Source organism: Aythya ferina (assembly GCF_964211825.1).
Source record: "Aythya ferina genome assembly, chromosome: 14".
NCBI classification, from domain to species: domain Eukaryota; kingdom Metazoa; phylum Chordata; class Aves; order Anseriformes; family Anatidae; genus Aythya; species Aythya ferina.
Genome location: NC_140312.1, coordinates 2,005,467 through 2,024,324, shown reverse-complemented (window position 1 = coordinate 2,024,324; position 18,858 = coordinate 2,005,467). Strand labels below are relative to the sequence as shown.

At 46.7% G+C, this 18,858-nt stretch overlaps 1 protein-coding gene across 2 annotated transcripts in view; it reads right to left on the bottom strand.

Moving 5' to 3' along the window:
* ACSL6 (acyl-CoA synthetase long chain family member 6) overlaps positions 1-18,858 on the bottom strand; it is a 47,690-nt gene that overhangs the window by 4,881 nt on the left and 23,951 nt on the right. Inside the window, exons 8-20 of one of the 2 annotated variants that reach the window (XM_084535849.1) lie at positions 18,547-18,579; positions 17,298-17,349; positions 13,578-13,651; positions 10,721-10,798; positions 8,278-8,412; positions 7,334-7,468; positions 5,860-5,955; positions 5,042-5,114; positions 4,792-4,880; positions 4,093-4,209; positions 3,695-3,838; positions 2,773-2,874; positions 2,068-2,139 (exon numbers count right to left, since the gene is read on the bottom strand). In XM_084535849.1, the coding sequence (XP_084391975.1) occupies positions 2,068-2,139; positions 2,773-2,874; positions 3,695-3,838; positions 4,093-4,209; positions 4,792-4,880; positions 5,042-5,114; positions 5,860-5,955; positions 7,334-7,468; positions 8,278-8,412; positions 10,721-10,798; positions 13,578-13,651; positions 17,298-17,349; positions 18,547-18,579 (1,200 nt within the window). Of the gene's footprint in view, positions 1-2,067; positions 2,140-2,772; positions 2,875-3,694; positions 3,839-4,092; positions 4,210-4,791; positions 4,881-5,041; positions 5,115-5,859; positions 5,956-7,333; positions 7,469-8,277; positions 8,413-10,586; positions 10,665-10,720; positions 10,799-13,577; positions 13,652-17,297; positions 17,350-18,546; positions 18,580-18,858 lie in introns of both variants that reach the window. The other variant, XM_084535850.1, reaches the window with a different exon arrangement.

The window sequence follows — 18,858 nt, the reverse complement described above, 5'->3', positions numbered from 1 at the left end:
ACTTCGTACAGCACCTTGTCCCTCCTGAATTCCTGGGACCCTTCGACAGGCCCCCAGGATTTCCCTCAAGTGCCCAGGTGGTGACACCAAATCCTGCCACCACAGCTGGCCTGTTCCTGCACTGGCCTGCCCCCTGGAAGGGACACACCGAAAAATGGAGAACACAAATCTCTTCTCTGCATGAAACCAAAGCCAAAACCTGGGGAGGCAGAGCACCAGGGACAGCATTGCCACATGTGATATCGTGACAGCAGCTTCACACAGCTGAAAAACGACACAAGAGAGGAGAGGGGAGGAGAAGAAACATCATGCTAAGGAACATCACCTTTCTGAAGAGCAAATCAAACTGCAAAGAAAGCAAGCACCACTGATTTGGTCTTGCAAAATTACCACGCAGCTTTGCAGGCACAAGGAATGTGCAGGAGGATCGTCTCTAAAAGAAAAGAATTGATGGTGTCCTACGGGCTAATTAAAACGATGTGAAATCTCCTGTCCCGGGCAAACAATGCCACAGGGCTGCCCTCAGTGGCTGTAGTGTCAGAGCCCACCAGGGAGCCTGCAGCGCCGGTAGGAGCCAGCTCATGGGAACAAGCAGAAAGCTGCTGCGTGGCTGGTCACAGGCCACCGAGTTCAGGCAAATTCCCCAGCCATCTGCTGCTTTGTTGATTTCCCAAACCAGGCTGTCTAGCATATTGGTAGCTTGGGAGTTGCAGGAATATAGGTTGAGGATCAGTTTTAAAATCCCTTTTATGTTATGTGATTCATTTTTTCCCCTGTAAGCTTTGTTGACCAGTGCCTTCCCCAGGGGACATCCTTCCCAAAATCAGCATTGATAAAAATCAGTGCTTCCTCCGCTTTCTGCAACCAATTTCAGAGAGTCTGCTCCCTGGAAACAGCTGGCTACAGAAGCCAGAGCTGTCTTTTCACAGCCCAAGGTCCCAGCTCAGGACCCTGGTGCTGTGGACAAGGACAGAGACAAGAGAGTGGCCCTTCTATGTGTAAGGGATCCCCTCCTACAAAATCACTGGCCATATGATCTGGCTCAAGGGTGGGTTTTAAGATTACCTATTGCGACAAAGATCTAATTTTGAAGCCCTTTAGTTCTGAAGTGCAAAACATTTCTTCTTAATTGTAAGATGGCAAGGCTTTCCTCACTACTTTATGAGCTGCAAAATGCTGATAGAGTAGATGGATTGAGAATATTTCATACTGTGAATGCCACAGCAGGAGCAAACCAGACTTATTACCACAAATGTGCGCTGTAAGCCATGCTTATATTGAATTTCCTTTTAAAATTAATTTCTTTTTAATATCATTTCATTTTCATGTATAACAGGGAAATGAAGAATAACAAGTTTATGTTTAATGTTGCTTCTGCTCCACTCAGATATGGTGAATTACTCATTGGAGTTACCACCCAGAAACAGACTACACAAAAGCAAAAAGCCCCTTGCTACTTATATGTATTGATTAAGATGTTCATTATTTTAACAGAAATATGTTATTTACATGTTTTTTACTGTATTTTTAATGCTATATATTTCATTATTGATTTCACATCTCTCCTTCTGAAGTGTTTGTTGCTCTTTTGCAGGAATATTTACACAAGCATCAGAAAAGGATTAGTGCACAGGCTGAAAATAAACAAAACAGCAGCATTTCCTATGGCAATTATAAAAAGAAAAAAAAAAAGGCAATTACAGCCCCATTTTCTTACGGTGGGAGAAGAATCAGAGTCCTCCAGGTATTCATCTTGAGCCCTGCCTATCAGACTGGAGACATGACCCCATGCACCTGGGTTGGATTTTTACCTCTGCACCCACAACTTCCACTAAATTTAATTCAAATGTCAAGCATGACTGGAAGGCGAAATCATGGCATGTATATTTTTCAAGGGAACAAATTGAGCTTGTCAGTGTTAAACCTCTTTTTTTACAAGACCTTGTATGCCAGCTACAGGAAGAATATGCAATAACACAACAAATGCTACAAATCTGTTCAACATACACAGACCAATCCATCGCCCGTCTGACCACAGTGAACAATGTATTAATTATTTCCTTTTACCTGCTCAAAGGAGTGAAGTCCGCTCTCCTTACCTAACCGTACCATGTCTTCCATTATTGCTTTCTTCAGTTCCTGGGTTAAAACACACAAATTCCCCATGAGATATCAGAAACAACCTCACATGCAGTTAATACCACTGGTCATCATTAAACGTGTTTCTGAGGAAAGTTCAAGTGCCTTATTGACAGCACATAATTAGTGAATACTCTAATAAAGCAAGGTACAAACATTAAAACAAAGTGTGGTGACGTTAACTCTTTCCTCAGTAGGAAATGTACAGTTAGTACATCCACACAGCGAAGGGCTGAGGGGTGGATGTTAAATCTGCAATCCTACAGCCACTTGCCAGACTCAGAGGCAGAATTACTCCCCACAGACACCCATGGGGGGACCCAGCAGCACCGGTGTTTGGTGCTGTGATCCGGCTCAGTGAGCCAGTGTTGGAGCAAGGCTGGGATCCTTCATTAACACCTACACGAGCACAGCCTCTCCTGCTGCTGTACTGTTCCCTGCCGGGCAGACACCAAGACCCCAAGGCCCACAGCACCGCGCCCCAGTCAGCCCTGCCTAGAAGATGGCTCCTCAGGGCTGGCTTCCCGTGACAGGACAGTTCGTGCTACTGCGACCACCAGTAGCAGAGACCACCTCTGACGAGGTTACACACAATGACACAAGGCCGGACTGCCGACAGATACAAAAACAAACCTTGTTTTTACAGAGTTCTGAGTATGTTCCATCAAACCCTCTTTTCTTTGCCCAGCCTGGCATAACTTCGGAGTCTGGCACCACAATTCCCACCAGGAAGGCCTGCAGGTGAAAGAGAGCAGCAGTTTCAGGCAAAGGCTGAGCCACATTTAAGGCACCATGCTGAAGTGAATGCGTAAGTGGGTTGAATTTGCTGTTTATCCCTTCTTGCCCAATTACATCAGTATTTGCTGTCGTGTTGTAGTGAGGTTCACTTTGGTGTCTGTGCCTTTTTCTCAGATGAAATGGTTCTCCATGAGCGTTCCTGTATTTGCCAAAATTTTTTAATGCCTTCGTTTGGGTTTGTGTTCTGCTTGGGCACTAGTTAAATTACTTACATTTTTCACACATAAGTCAAAGCAGAAGATTGCCTGTGCCATTTGTACACAGGCACTTAGTGGGCCTGGGAGTCTCAGGCAAGCCGTGAGGCCAAGGGAGGCCTCACCTCTGAGGGCAATCTGCCTGGAGGGATGAGTTGTGATGGTTTCAGGAGCTGTACATGTTTGTACAAATACACAAATAAACCATCGTTGCTGCATATGCAGCTGTAAGCAGTCTTGGGATGAGATCAGTGAAAACAGGCAGGCAGTGGTCATGGAGCAGCAGTGGCTTAGTCTTCATCTGGTTTACCAATGCTAGCATGGCAAAGGAAGGCTTTAGAGACCCAAAAGGTGACACCAAAGCTAATTTTAAGGTGTGAATTTTGGCCACAACATCCCTCAAGCTGCTTAGGGTCACGGCAGCAGCTCAGCTCCAGAACTGGAGAGATGTTGGGGCACAAGTGTGGCATGACCCACCCACACTGTCCCCCCCATTCACGCCCAGCCCTCTGACTAATAATTACAAGGAACAAAAAAAGATTTTCTGAAAACCTCATTTTTACCTGCAGGCTGTCTCCATGGACATAGATCTGGGCAACAGGATCACTACGGATATAGATATTCTCTATCTTCTCTGGTGCAATATATTCTCCCTGAGCAAGTTTAAATATATGCTTTTTCCGGTCAATAATTTTAAGAGTCCCATTCTGTTAGGAGAAAAGAAAGAAATGACAGTTCCCAGAGAAGTTATTTAATCACAGAGGCTTGGTAAACAGTATGCTCTAAACAGCGCTGTTTAAATTGTCAGAAAATGCTTCACTGATGCATTGAAATTATTCTGAAAAAAAGAAAAAATAGCTTAATCCTTTGTAAACATATATCTACTTGGAAACTTCAATACTTGAAAATTTATGTGGGATAATAAGATTGACATGAGAATGAGCAGGTGGTCAGTACGCACAGGTAACCATTTCCCAATGTCTCCAGTGTGAAGCCAGCCCTCCTGGTCCAGTGCCTCAGTCGTCTTCTCCTCATCTTTCAGATAACCCTTGAAAACATTCGGTCCTTTCACACATATCTGCAAAACAGTCAGAGTTGCTAATAAATTATTTTATTATTCTGCTGTAATTGCTGACAAGCTAAGTAGTAATTCACTGATACTGAAATATGTTAAAGGTTGATTTAATGACTGCGCTCCATGAAACTAAAATATATGGAGTTATAAAATTACCTGTGGATGTTTTTCAGACTAGTGGATATATGTACTAGGGAATGAAAAAGTGACTTATTTAAAGATGATTTTCATTCATTTTGCAGTTAAAACCAAAAAAGTTATATCAATAAATTTAATTTCTATGCGATATTTAAAAACAAAAGTAATGTAGAAATCATAGAAATTTGGGTCCTTCTGGCTGGACTAATTAATTCAGTCTTAGCTTTTAAAGTAATCAGCCATGACATTGGCTGAAGGTACTGTTGTGGCCCTCTGCTAATGAATGCTTCGCTGCTCTGTTGGTGAATTGATGTTTTCCTTCTAGGATGTAACATGCAATAAATCTGCAACTGTACACCTTGAAAAGGTAAAATGCTTCCATAACTACATTGTGACTTAGTAAGGGTTTAACTAGTGTGAATTTTATATTATAATATGCATTGCTACCTCTCCTTCTCCTTTGGAAGCAAAATAATTCAGCTCTTCCACATCCTTCAGTCTGATTAAGTTGCAGGGCAAAGGGGCTCCTACATGACCTGGAAATCAAAGACTGCAAGTCACTTGTCAGCTCTCTCACAGACATTTTATCAGCATTTCATTAGTAGTTGCTTGCATGGTTGTAGATACACTTGATTTTCTTGCAGGAATTGCGTCTGTGTGCAGAAATAATTTGGAAAAGGTGGAAGAAAATAGCTACCTGATGTCCAGTCACCTGGGGTGGTGAAGGTGCACCCAGCTGTGCACTCTGTTTGGCCGTAACCTTCATAGACCTGGCAAAGAAACAGGCACCTCTGAAGCAGCGCGTGTGGTTGCACCGCTGCAGAACACAGTGCTGGGAACTGTCCTGCAAACTAACCCTGCCTGCTGCAATGCACAGCAACAGCTTTAACACACAGGTGCTTTCCCTGGCCCCTACTGTATACAAAATTACCTCTACCTTGCTATTAATCACTGTTGCTGTGTAGAGCTGAAAATAGTGTGAAGACAAGTTCAGCAATTAGTTTTAAAGCCAAGAAGTATGTTACTCTGCAAAAGGGAGGTGTTGGTGGGGAAAAAAAGTGTTATTTTTCTGGGACATTTTGAAAACACACCTTTTAATGTTTTTACACTTCATTTTAGGCTCTTGAATGAGGCCTTTTAGTTGCTTGGTGCTTCCCAATCAGAGAGAAATAACGCAGAGGAGATCTGAACCGGGTTACATGGCCACCTGAAGATTACCATTCCCCATTTATATATAGAACAAACCTCATGAAGTTCCTAGCACATGCACAGGCCTGCTTAATTGCACAGTCAACCAAATGCTGGGACAGGTGGGATGACTTGATGCTTTGTGCTGGCAGCTGCCCGCAGCGACAGAAGCGCCTGCCTGCCCAAGGCCACCGGCTGTCCCCTGCTGCCCCGCCGCCGCGGGGACACCAGGCTGTTGTGGCCACAAACCCTGCTGTCACGACAGATGCTGGCAGTCCTGAGGTCCCAGCCCAGCTCCCCATCTCCCCACGGGCACCCCCGGCTCACCTGGCACCCGAGGGCTGCCCGCAGGAAGCCCAGGACGGTGGGAGAGGCAGGGGCAGCGCCGGTCACTATCATGCGGACACAGCCGCCGAGGCTCGCCTGCTCAAACACCAGAAAATGAAATCAGAAATACATCACGGATCAGGACAGATGGCAAAAACCAGGCGTATTTCTCATGCAGAGCTTGCACAAAATGGCCCCGCGTCTGCTCCCTCTAGAGCAGATTCAGCCGTGCTGTGGAAATGTGAACTGACCCTGAACCTTGCCTCAGGAATAAAAAGCCAGCTAAATTTTAAAAGCAGTAACTCTGCCCTTCAGGCAGAACTAATGCCAAAGACACAGCTCTTGCTCTGTCAGATCCTTCCTGTGCTGGGGGCGAGCATCCAACGCTCTCCCTTTTTAAGGGAAATGACTTTCCAATACTTGTGAAAGTTACCACACCCATTCCCATGCCAACTTTTACTTCTCCCCCCCACTTCATTTCCTTTTTCTAAGAGTAAAACGAAGCAAGCACAAGACAAAACAGCTCCTGACTGGCACGTGGGCTCCCCAGCTTCCAGAGCACCCTGTGGCCCCGCTGCCCTCAGCACCACGAGCCCTGCTCTCTGCACACTGCGGTCATCTAATCCACAGATGAAAGACACGGTCAGTTTCTGCAGTTAAAAATAAAGTGGCGTGTCTTCAGATAAGTTATCCAATTAAAAAGTGAAGTAATCAGAGCCTCCTACAGCAGTACAGCGCCTGGAAAACCTGGTTTAAAGCTATTTTATTTTATTTTAATTACCAAGGGGATGTATGGCACGCAGCAGGGCACTCTGATTTCTTTCCCCTGTTGTTAAATAAAGATTTACACATGCATTTTTCTCTACATCCTTATTCTTGTTTTCCTAGGAAAACAAGCAGTTTTCAATATGCCCAGCTGAAACCCATCCCTAAATCCAATCGTTATCTGTAGAGAATTTGCAGGGAGCTTTGGAGCCACATCCCTTCGATCAGTCACTCCTCCTTCCCCCTCCTGACCACCTTCCTGAGTTTCATCCCCTCCGGGAGGACACAGGAGCTGCTGAATGCCCTCATCTCCCCCACCCCTTGGCAGGGTGTGAGAGGGGAGAAACCCTTCACCTGTGGGGCATGGGCAGAGCCCAGGTTACAGAGGAAGAGCAAAACACCCTGAGAGCAATGCTGCTGAGTCCATCACCTATCCAAATGCAGCCTCTGGCATCGTGCTGTGCCTTAAACACAGCTTCAGACCTCAGAACGAATATATAAACAAAAACAGAAACGTAGCAAAAGTTAATGGAATGACAAACTGCGCTTCATTTCCTTTTTCTATTCAATTTTCACTCTGCAATTTGCCAGTGAGCAGCAATTGGCCCCAGCTCGCTGCAGACAAGCAGATCACACCAACTTCAAGGAAAACCAGTCGTTACTAGAAAAAATGACAGTTCTTTGACTTTTGACTTCAGAAATTCCTTACCTGTATTTTATTAAAGAACAGCTTGTCCCACAGGCTGTCGTTTCTGATGATCCCATTTCGGACTTCTGCTTTTTTCCTCTTGGCGGCAAACTCCAGAATCCAGCGCTTCAGGGAGGTGTCTGCCTGGCTGAAGATCTGGGCGGTGGGAGGGAGAAAGCATCACAGACTCAGTGCCACCATCTCCTGCTTGTACAGTTACAGCTACACGGCTCTGCTGGTGCCAGCAGGGTGCAGGAACAGCAGAAATACGGTTAAATAAGATGGCACTGTGGCTTTGCTGGGGTAAGGAAGGGGGAACCTGAACCCTGACTTTACACACTTAACTGCGGGGGAAAGTCAGCCCAGTAGCTTGTGCTTTAAGCCCATCTTTAAAGGATAAATCTTCTGAGGAAGAAATATTCATTCCCTGCTGCTCAAACAGAGAAGACAATGACCAGACATCTTTCTAACATAGTTTTCAAAACCATCTTTTTGTTTAAAAAAAATATCTAGATGCAGAAGCCAACCTCACATTTACACTGCCTAAATCTTTCTCATCGTTTTGCAGGTCCCAGTTTTGAGCTGTCATTGCCAACAGAAAGATCCCAGTTCCAAAGCCTGTCGAAGGGCACGAAGCATCTCAGTGCGTGCAGGTTTGACTGGTGTTGCCCTGCCGAGAAAATGCCTCTTCTCCAGCAGTGCCACTGGCAACCTCAGAGAGAGCAGGGCAAGGGTCTAGCACAGCGGGGTTCCTTATAGCCACGTCTGCTCTCTGTGCCACACCACATAACACAGCCCCACAGATCGGAGCAGCTCTATCACTTACACAGGGTAAGAACGTGTTTGCAATAAGGCAGGAACAGTATCACCTGCCAGGGAAATCCCCAGGACCGAGGGAACCCTTTCAGATATGCACTCGAGGGACATAAACGTCACTATTACAAGAAGAACAAAATGAAGCTCACCTTGTCGTACATCCTGTTTAACAGCCGCGGCACGACGGGGAAGATGGTGGGACGCAGAGCCTTCATGTCGTCGGATAAGAGGCGGATGTCTCCTTGGAAGAACCCAATCCGCCCCCCGTGGCAGTACACTACGGACTGTGACGGGAAGAAAAAAGACCCCGTGTAACCTCTTTGCTTCTAATTCCCGTGGTTCAGCATCCCTCCCAAACGCAGAAACGCCCTTCCTGAAATCCTGCTCTCCAGCATGGCAAAAATGGTGCTTTAGAAGTATATATATAAAATTCACAGACAATTTTGCACTGAATGGAAACGTACACGTAGTTCTGGGCACTTATCAGAATTTCAGCACCCACCAAATTTGCCACTGTCTGGAAAAGCAAGGAGCCGAAGCTTTGGGAAGGGGTTTTCCCTGAGGTAGGGTCAGACCCGGGTCCAGACTTCACCCCTGAAGCCTGGACCTACCCCTGCAGCTCACGGCATGAAGACTTAAGGTTGGTAAAGAAACGCATATTAAGAAACGTTGTGAAACACAGTGAGCAGCAGAAGGTTTTTAGATGTTAATACTTTAGTTTTGTTTAAACATACCGATACAGACTACGTTAGCAATACAGTGCCTGATCCTGTATCCCAGAAATAGGCGCCTGCTTCTTAAAAGGTGCTTTGCTCGCACAGATCCAGAAGTTTCATATTTGGCAAGAAAAGAGGCCACTTGTTCATCAGATGAGAAAAGAGCTGGACGGGCAGTAGAGCTGTGATGAGCCAGCTGGCAGCGGAAGGGCAGCCCTGGTAGCCGGTTACTACCTTGCTAAAACTGGAAGGATGTGGTTTGTGCACCCACTTGAGTGCGTTTAGGGATGAGCATCCCTGTCCAGCTTGGACAGGGAGTGTGTCCTCGGCCAGGCACCCACGGTGCTGGGAGCTGAGCCCAGCCCCACTGAGCTGTGTGCTATCCCACAAGGCTGGAAGATGGTGAAAGCATCAGCTCCTGCTGGAGCACTCTGCTCCCCCAGCAGCCAAAACGGCTGAACATGCCTTAAGAGACACCTAAGTTTTTCTGTGCTGCGCCCAAAAGCCTGCCACAGCAACCGGAGCGCTCTCCCTGCGTTGTCAGCCAGCGAGAGGCTCCCTGTCCGTGGGCCGAAACCACAGGAATTTCATATGTGTGATGTGGGTTTAACAGGCATCGCACTGCCAAATCGTGTGCTACACTGCACAGGCATGTGAAGAAAAAGAAAACAAAAAGGAAAATAACATCACTGCGGGCTCACTGGGAATTGCGAGTGACTAGCAGAAAGCTTTAACGAACTGATCCAAGTTTAACTGTAAGTTCCAGGAACTAAGAATGCCAGCTAAAACCAGGGAAGTTGATATGGTCTTTGCTGTGCAGAATAATTCTGGGAACAATTTCTTAGCCCTTTTGAAAAATCTCTATATTAATGAGCTTTTTCAGGAAAGGGTAAACCTTCCTTAACCTTTGAACTGCCTGCTTTTGGAGGGCTGCTCCTGTCCGTCTGGCAGCATCCTGTGAAAGGAGGTGATTTCAAAGGCTTCTATTTTTTTACCCCATCAGATGACTTTTTAATAATTACATTCTTATTAGCTAGCAACGAGGTTTGCCTGAGCAGCGGTGGCATACTGACCAACTTGCCTCTTAAAATTAGGCTTTCAAGCAAAAATATGCCGGCTGCAATTCCCCAAATCTTTCATGGGCTTTCAGCTCCAATTTGCAAATGTTTTAACGTGGCAGAATGTATTATTTCTGGCACATTACTGAGAAGCGGAAGGCTCGTATTGGGATGCCTGTCTGACTAGAAAGCACGCTTCCAGCCCAGAACAGCCCTCCCTGAGAAAACACAGAGCCATAGCTGAATCCAGACCCACTGCTCACACACTGAATCGGTTTCCAGCCCCCAGCTTTTCGGGCTGTAGAGCTGATGTGCTCCTCTCACCTGACCTGCACAGCACGCCAACCACAGCACGAATTTTCACCTGTCTTTTCAGACAGAGATGCAAAAAGGCAGCTCTGCAGGCTGGCGAGAACAATGGTGCAGAATTGGGTTTGCTCCCACGATCGCTGACCCTAGAGGGCTTTGCGAGGCTGCAGGTGACTCCTGCCCGCTGACCAGGGGCCGTTTCCCAAACCCACAGCTTGGGAAACGCTCCCGGCACTGCTCCGGCCCCGGTGTTACCACGTGGCACTTCTGGAGTACAAGCTTTTTTAGTGCTACGAGATATCGCTGGTTATTTAGTATTTTATTTATTTTTTTTGGTGTGGAAAAAGGCGATTTCCACTGACGCTAGGACCTTACCTGTACCATTCTCTCAAACATGTGTGCTAAAGGCAAATAGGAAATGTGTACATCCTCACAAGTAGGAGACCACTGACTCTGGAAGAAAGCACAAGGAGCCCCACGAGGCCTCGTCAGTTCAGGCAGTTTCTTACCTGTATAACTCGTTCAAACATGTGAGCCAGAGGCAGGAAGGAGATGAGCACATCGTCCTGTCTCGGAAAGATCACTTTCTGCAGGTGGAGGGCATGGGAGACAGAAAGGAAAGAAACACTGACAGGAAGACAACAAGAAAGTCATAAAACGGTAAAAAGAAAAATGGCACCAGAGGAGCAAAAAGGGGAGAGATCATCGAGAGAGGAAGGGAGCAGCGCACGAAGTGAAGCGTTAAAGCCACAGCGTCAATGAGCTACGTTAGCAGGAGGAGTACAGAGCACGGAGATGGACACACAGGGCAGCGGAGAGGCTCTCCACGGCGAAGGCACGCCGTGTCCACACAGCTCGTGCTGGAAACAGGCGCTCACCCCGACAGACAGCCCTGCTGTCTGCCACGAGGTGCTCAGGCCACGCTTTGCACTCTCGGATTCGTGCAGACCTGCTGGAGCCTCCCCGAAATCAGCAGGGCTCCGTGGACGCATCATTTTTCCAGAGCCCGTCAGAGATTCCCAGCATTATTTCAGTCAAAGAGAAAAGATTTCTCCTCCCCCCCCCCCCTTAGGTTAATCATTGATTTGAGGCAGGGTATGTTGGATCACTTAGCTGCAGAAATTAACGATTTCTGTTAGTGTTTCTCATCATTTTATCGATTCGAATGCGATTTTAAGTGCATTATCACTGCCCCACAGACGGGTGCAGCAGGGAAAAGGAAGGCAAAAAAGTTATGCAAAAAAAATACGTAACCAAAGACTTCGGTTTGCCAAGGTTTTAATTCTGTCTCTGAGGCTGGACTTAGCAGTGGCCCCAAGAGCCTTACTTGGTCCATGCCCCGAAGGAAAGCAACCTGTCTGCCTGCATTTCCAAGGCTAAGGCTTGCCACAACATTATGGATTAGAAAAACTGAAAGCTTCATTACCCACTGACTTGCACCAAGGCCAGTGGTTAGTGGAAAATGGGTATAAAAGCTCTGGGCTCCTGGTATTAGCAGTTTATACCCACTTTGCATCTCCACTGCTGTGACGGAATCGGTACTCCGTGGCCTGGGACACGGCGGTGGACGGAGGAGCACCACGTCCTTCCTCGGGAGATGTTTTACTGGGGTTAAATCTGGGCAAGTCAGCTTTGGGCACGCTCTCCCGACCATTACCTAGTGAAGTCAAACAGGATTGACCACCCAGGTGTTTTCAGCATCCCGATCCTTATTATGTGTCAATCTGATCTGCAGATCTATTTATATATTATTCCAAATTGGCCTCGTTTTCTGCACGCGCCGTAACGTAAAACCATTAGCATCACTAGCTACGCTGCTCTTTTTGCACTGCTTTCAGTGCCCAGACAATAAATGGCTTGTTTTGAAACTGGAGCAAAACGCTGCCATTTGCTAATATTTCACAGTTGGCACAGCTGTCCAGTTAAACAGATAAAATGAAAACAGCTTCTTGGCTTTTGAGAGTAATGTTGTAATAAAGCTCTAAGTTCACGTATTTTTTTCCGTTTATGGAAATCACTGCACTAAGGAAAACTGTCACAGAAGTATGTAAGCCCCTCAGATTTCGGTATCTGTATTTCACTACCTGATACTGCTGTCAAGTGTTTTGCACTTTGCTTGACTTTATTGCCGCAGTCAGACATTGCCCTTCCCGTGCAGGTTGGCTGCAGACGTTTGCACCGTGGCCAGCAGTGCCCTGGTGCCCGAAGCTTTGGGTTGACAGCCACACACACCAGACTTACGTCTGAATCTGATCCCTTGGAGATTAATCAAAGAATCCCATTGCCGTCACTGAACACTGAATCCATCTCTGTGGGCCAGTCCTGGAAGACGCCACGTTCCCTCAGCTCCCTGCAAAGTGGTTATCTTCCAAAATAAACGCTCCTGCCCTTTGAGTCTCAGAGACATCCAGGCATCAGCTTCCCTTTGCGCGTCTCGCTGCCTCCGAAGCCAGAAAAGCTCCGCACCACGAACCCTGAGGGCTTGCTGTGGTGAACACAGTGACATTTCCTACGGCAAGTTACCGGAGTCACCTCCCTACGAGCGCTCGAACAGAGGAGCTCAGGGGGTTTCATGTCATGTGTCCACATTTCTTTACAACGGTGTCCTGGAAATCTCAGAAAACTTGAGGATTGAGATAATAAGGCTGCAGTATCTCCAGCACCAACCATAAAACAAACAAGGGATTTGCTGTAATAAATTGTGCATCCCATGTGTATGCTGCTGCTTTACAGAATTGCCCATTTACTATGAAAAACTACATTATTTGTATTTGATAAGCGCAAGCTGCATATAATTCTTTATATGATTTGCTAAAGCAAATGTGCTTCCTATACTATTTCTAAACAGAACTTTACATGTTGCATGAACCATATTATACATCTATTTGACCAGTGCTGTGTTTTTTTTTCTTTTTAAATGTATATCCAAAACTAAAGTATACTTTATATTAAATTGACCATTCTGTTAAAAATAAATAAATAAATAAATAAATATTTAAGTAAGTTCCCATATACATACACACTTAACATGCAGAAAGCTTTCAAATAAAGGTTGGGATGTTGCACGGGCATCCCCAGGAGCGGGCACTACTCTCTCAGGCACCAGTCACAGCTGTGCAGGATTTGCAGGAGCCAGCATTGCTCCTCTGCAGCACTTTGCACCCTGCAGCCCCAGGGAGCCCGTGCTGGTAGCATGGGGATGTGATGCCCACCAGCACTGCAAACTCGGACCTCCTCCCACTGCTGTGAATTTGGCCCCGAGTAAGAGAAATCTGGGCTGTTATCCAGAGGGGCACATCCCCAGCCCTTGCAGGGACACCGCTCAACCCCACACTCCGCACACATTCTCTACGTCAGGGTATTCACCTCCGTCACTTTCAAAAAGCCTGAAAAATCGGCCACCACGTTCCCATGAGTCAGCATAGCACCTTTGGGGTTTCCTGAAAGGAAATAGAGAGGGTGATTTTAAAAGCCAGCAGGTCATTTCCAAAAGCTTTAAAAAAACAAAAAAAAAAAAAAAGGAAATTGTTAAAATGTTAATTTTAAATGGATTTTAAAGCCTGTGTAATTTTCAGTCATTCATGTGCAGTAACATTTACCAAAGACACTTATTGCAATGTTCAGAAATTAGTAAAATACTGCAAACACACTATAACATGAATATTTTTCTGTGGGAGACACTGAACAAGGGTTTCCACCAGAAGCGAGGTGCACACACAAGGCAGGGCTCCATCCACAACGCCCTGCCCGAAGCGCTGCATCCTCCTGTCCCAGCACTGTCACTTTGCATCACCCTCAAAGGGTTTATTTCAGAAAAGAAGGTGTAGCTCAGCTTAAATAATGATTACAGAATCACCCTCCCCCTGCAGCGTGTTTTTAAGCAGATTGCATTAATTTGGTCACGCTGCTGCAGCGCTGCACCGGGTGGAGGCAGAGCGAGGAGCTTCAGCTGCAGGCACCCTGCGTGGCCCCGGTACGGTGCGCACGGGGACACGTGCCAGGAGCTTTGTGATGCTGCTAATGACAGATGCAGCAGCCTCAGAAAAACTGTAAGTCAGCCAGATTTTGAGGCTTTTGGCAGTGCTGAGCCCTGTGCCCTGCAGCCTCGCTGACACTGCTTCACTCCTGGCGCTCCAATGGTTAAATAAAGACGCAAGTGAAAATAATGATTACTGCACACGTTTATTGCAGGGCGTTTTGAACACAACACAGTTTACAAAAAAAATCCGTACTCGGTGTTCCAAGTGCCTTTGAATAACTCAGTCCCGGATCCTTAGAGCTGAACGCAGTGCACAGGAGGCTGTTTGGTCTCGCGTACATCCGTCTTCCTCCAACGCTCCCAGGAGGAGCTGGAGCTGGCATCTCTGCCAACAGCTCACGCCCCAGCACCTTGCACACAGGCTCACCAGGTTGAGATTTGAGGCACTTATTTTCACAGCTAGGTGCAAATCCAGCCACTTTTTTTCCAGCCCCCAAAGCTCGAGCCAAGGCCCGTTGTTTGTACATGCACGCTGACCACCCAGAAATTGCTCGTGGTGTTCTGGCTGCGTCTGGCCACGGGTGTTTGCTCAGCCTCAGTGGGTGTGAGCATCTCTTTGCCTGCAGGCACGCTCAGCGCTGCTGTGGGAATTTCTCTGGCTTTGCTAATGGGATATCACAAATTGCAACTCTGTCAGCTCGGCCGTCCTGCGCCCTGACACAGCTCCACAGGCTCCTTGGGAGGTTCCTCGGGTGCTTTGAGACCCCGGGCTCTTCATCAGGAGAAATCCAGAGCAGACCGTGCTGCCACCAGGGAGGGGAAACCTTCAGGGCCGGAGGATTCCTGTGAATTTTCACCCTCTTTAGTTCCTCTGGCTGTTTAGGAGTTAAAGGAATAAGTGCCCCTTGCCACGAGCCGTTTCCCAGAATGACCACTTCTGGAAGAAAAGACTTCATGGCACTGCTTGTTCTTTCTTAAAAGTCCATGCCACATCTCTGACACTGCTCTTAAGCTTGAGTTTCCTCATAAAGACACAGCTTGTCCAGCCTGCGATGGAAACGGGAGCACGGCGATCCCGGTCGGGTAATGGTCGGTATGGCAGCTTCTCTTTATCTCAGTGCCAAGCTGCTTTGTCAATTTGACAATGAAGAAACTTTTTCCACATTACTAAATGGGTCTTTCCAATAGCACCTCCAGCGCTGTCCTGGTGCTGTGCTCTGTCAGTATGTCGGGACACAGACACCTTCCACCCCCAGGGACCCTCCACTGCCAGGCTGTGCAGCTGGGAAGCATTTTTTATCCAACCAGTTACAGAAGAGTCCTTGTGGAAATGGCTTTTCTGGAGCAGCTGGCAAGCAAAATTATATCCTGATGTTTTGGGGGCATCTGTGCACCTTTGGTCTGTCTGTGAGTGCCGATGATTTCTTGGTGCAACAATGAGACTCCACCTCGTGCTCCCAATCTCTCCCTTGTCCTTGTGGAGGCAAGTGGGCAGCTGAGCCTAGCAATGAAAGAAAAGCATGTGTTCAAATCCACTTCTGGTGCTTTTTTTCTTTTCTTTTCTTGATAAACAGCTAAAATTGCTCCCAACTCCACAATTTCCACGTTAAAAACTCTACAGCAAAGATTGGTTTCACATCACATGAGTATACTTGGAACCCTTCAGAACAGAAAAAGCCCTTGGGAACATGTTTCTTGGAATAAAATTCTAAATCTGGTCATTAAAAATATCCTAGCATGGTCTATACAAAAGCCAGGCATTTTACAACCAAAACAGAGCATGGAAAATGGGTCAGAGCATTGATACAAGGCCTGAAAAAAAAAAAAAACAAAAAACAAAAAACAGAAACAGAAGGTGATGTGCAAAGCACGGGGATGGGGTGGTGCTTCATGAAGCTTCCCATTGCTCTGGGAGAATTTAGTCTGCAGATGGCACACAAACTGGGCTTTGGGTGGGAGAAAGCGAAGGGGCTCCCTGGCTGTCCTATTTCTGTAACATCAGACACGGTGCCAGGAAATGTAAAAAGCCAGAAACTGGCCCATGACTGCACTGCAAATAAATAAATAAATAAATAAACAAATAAATAATAATAATAATAATAATAATAAACTTTTCTATTAGAATAAAGTCTAACTTAGAAAATAAAATATCAATAAAAAGATGCAATTTGAACAAGTAATTCAACTGGACTTTAACATCAGCCCTCTCTCGTTAGGTTCCCACCACCAAGGCTGAGCAGTCAGGCTCCTTTCACACCGTGCACTGCATTGTGTGGCCCGAAATGCACAGATCTCAAAAGCCCTCCAAGTAAAACGATGTACGAAGGCAAAAGCAAACACAGCTTTTTAACACAAACAGAGCAGCAAGGGGTTGTACTTGATAAAAGCCACTTACCCAACTGCAATATTGATCTTCTCCCAGAGGCGGGCGATGTTTCGGGCTCTGCAGGTGTCAAACAGCACCTCCTGCCTCCTAAACCAGCGGGGCCAAATCCTGGGTGCTCTGCGGCAGCACCAAGCGCTAGGCAGTCCTGAGAGCCCAGGGGAACCTGGAAGAGCTGCTCCAGGGGTCCCCGGAGCCTGGTCTTCCCCTGCAGGGAAGGAAAACGCTCTCCCAAGCGCTCACGCCTCGTGTATCTGAGCTCTGCTGTCTCTTTGTCTGCCTGTGTAACTTGTTGGTGGGTGGCAGGGAGTTTGACTTCCATGTCTGCCCCGAGCAGGAGAACGACCTGCTCGTCCTCTGCCAGGACACCAGGGCTTGGCCGGGGACGCCGGTGAAAAACAGAAAGCTCTGGACGAGCATTTCTCTTTTTAAACATCTGCAGAAGATAAATATCCTCCAGCCAAGGGCCTCGTATCTGCATTGCAAAACAGGAGGCAGAAACGTGGGCAGATTTCCAGACAACCGCAAAATCGTACTGCCCAAGTGTGTGTCAGGGGATTCCAGCTGCAATCTACAGAAACGTAGGTATACCCAGATGCTAAAATACACACAGATACCATTGTCGTGTCAGTACAGCAGCATGTTTGCACATTTTGATGTGGTATTAATAACAAATCCGATAATCTATTCCACTATTTCATGAATAAAATGCCCATTCCTTTACCTGTAGTGCCACTAGTAAAACAGACAATTGATAGATCTTCTGGTCGAGGAGGCTAGGAACATGAGGAAAAAAAAAGAAAATCACATCAATCAAATGCACAAGGGGTAGAATGTTGTCACTGTATAAACATAAAGATCAAACCAATTATACTTCAGCTCTGCTATAAAATGCTTTCCTTGCCCTTGGCAAATCTCTTTTATCAGGTGTCTTCACTTGACGCAGACCCTATTCCTCCCTGATGATCTGCTCCAGCTGCATTAAGGTTGTGCTTTAGCGTAACAAGGCTTTGATGGAAGGTTTGCACCTCAGAACATGCCCCAACACTTCTTAGTGCAAAAATTCCACCTCCTTAAAAAGCTGAGGTATCTGTATTGTATCTGATATCAGTAAGAGTATTTGTTAGAAATATGGCCACACAGGAGACAGTAACAAACGGTGTTTGCTATTCCTAGGGTTTTGATATCAGCCATAACTGATATTTCAGCATTTTGAAAATGTGCATTTTTTTTCTGTCTTTCTTATTTTTTTTTCTACTGGTGATTGTGTAGCCACAATCTCCACCCTGCCACCAGCATTTTTAAAGGCACTGTCAGTACCCGTGGGTGTCTGGGAAAATTTAATTCACTGACGTCCAGATAAATGCTGGAAAAGTGTGGTTAACCACAAGAGGGGACAACTAGCTGAAGCTTCTGGTGGCTCACATTCCCAGTAGCATCTCTGCATTCTCAGCACCACGGTGTGTGCCATTTTGGGTCACCAATGATAAAATAAATGGCCTGAAAATTAGAAGCCTCTTCTGAAAGCTTTGTAAGAGTATGAGCACCCTTGGTGAAAATATCAATGCAGTTTTCCAAAAAGAAAGTATTGCCAAGTATTTGAGTGAAAGACACCCTGCCACACAGCCAGTGCTACAAACACATCCCACTGGCGCCACCGGGGTAAGGCAGCGGAATTAGCGTGGCTTAACACTGGCATTTAATTACTGTCCTGCTAACACGTTCAGCAAGGATGAATTATCTCATTTAAGAGTCCCAGGCGGAGCGTATGAAGCAAACACCGCACATCTCCAGTGCACAGCACTGCCAGCCCCTGAGCTCCCCGGCTGCCTCTACACAGAGGGGGTTGTGGCATGCTGCCCTGACCCACACACGCCTGCTTCTGCCCAGAGCAGCTCGTCCCTCGTTAGTGAAACGAGTTTGACACAGTCAGCTGCAATCCTGAGTGGGAAAGCCAGCGTGACAGCACTCACCACAGGCGCATGTCGACTCTCCCGGCCGCAATCCTGAAAGAGATTAAAGTAACACAAATGATTTCCACTACCATTCATGTGGTGCAACCCACTTGCTAATCTGCAAACCACTAAGGGAGAGCAGGAGCCAGAGCAGAAATCTTTGCGGCTAGCACTTAGGTCATCCTTTGTGTCCTAAGCTAACTGCAAAGGTATCCCTGGATTCACGCAGGGCTTGGGCTGGTTGAGCTGGAGCCAGGCTGTTTCATAAGAAGCGTGAGGACATAAGCCTACAAGGAGGAGGACTCTGTCTCAACCAGGCTCAAAGAGCAG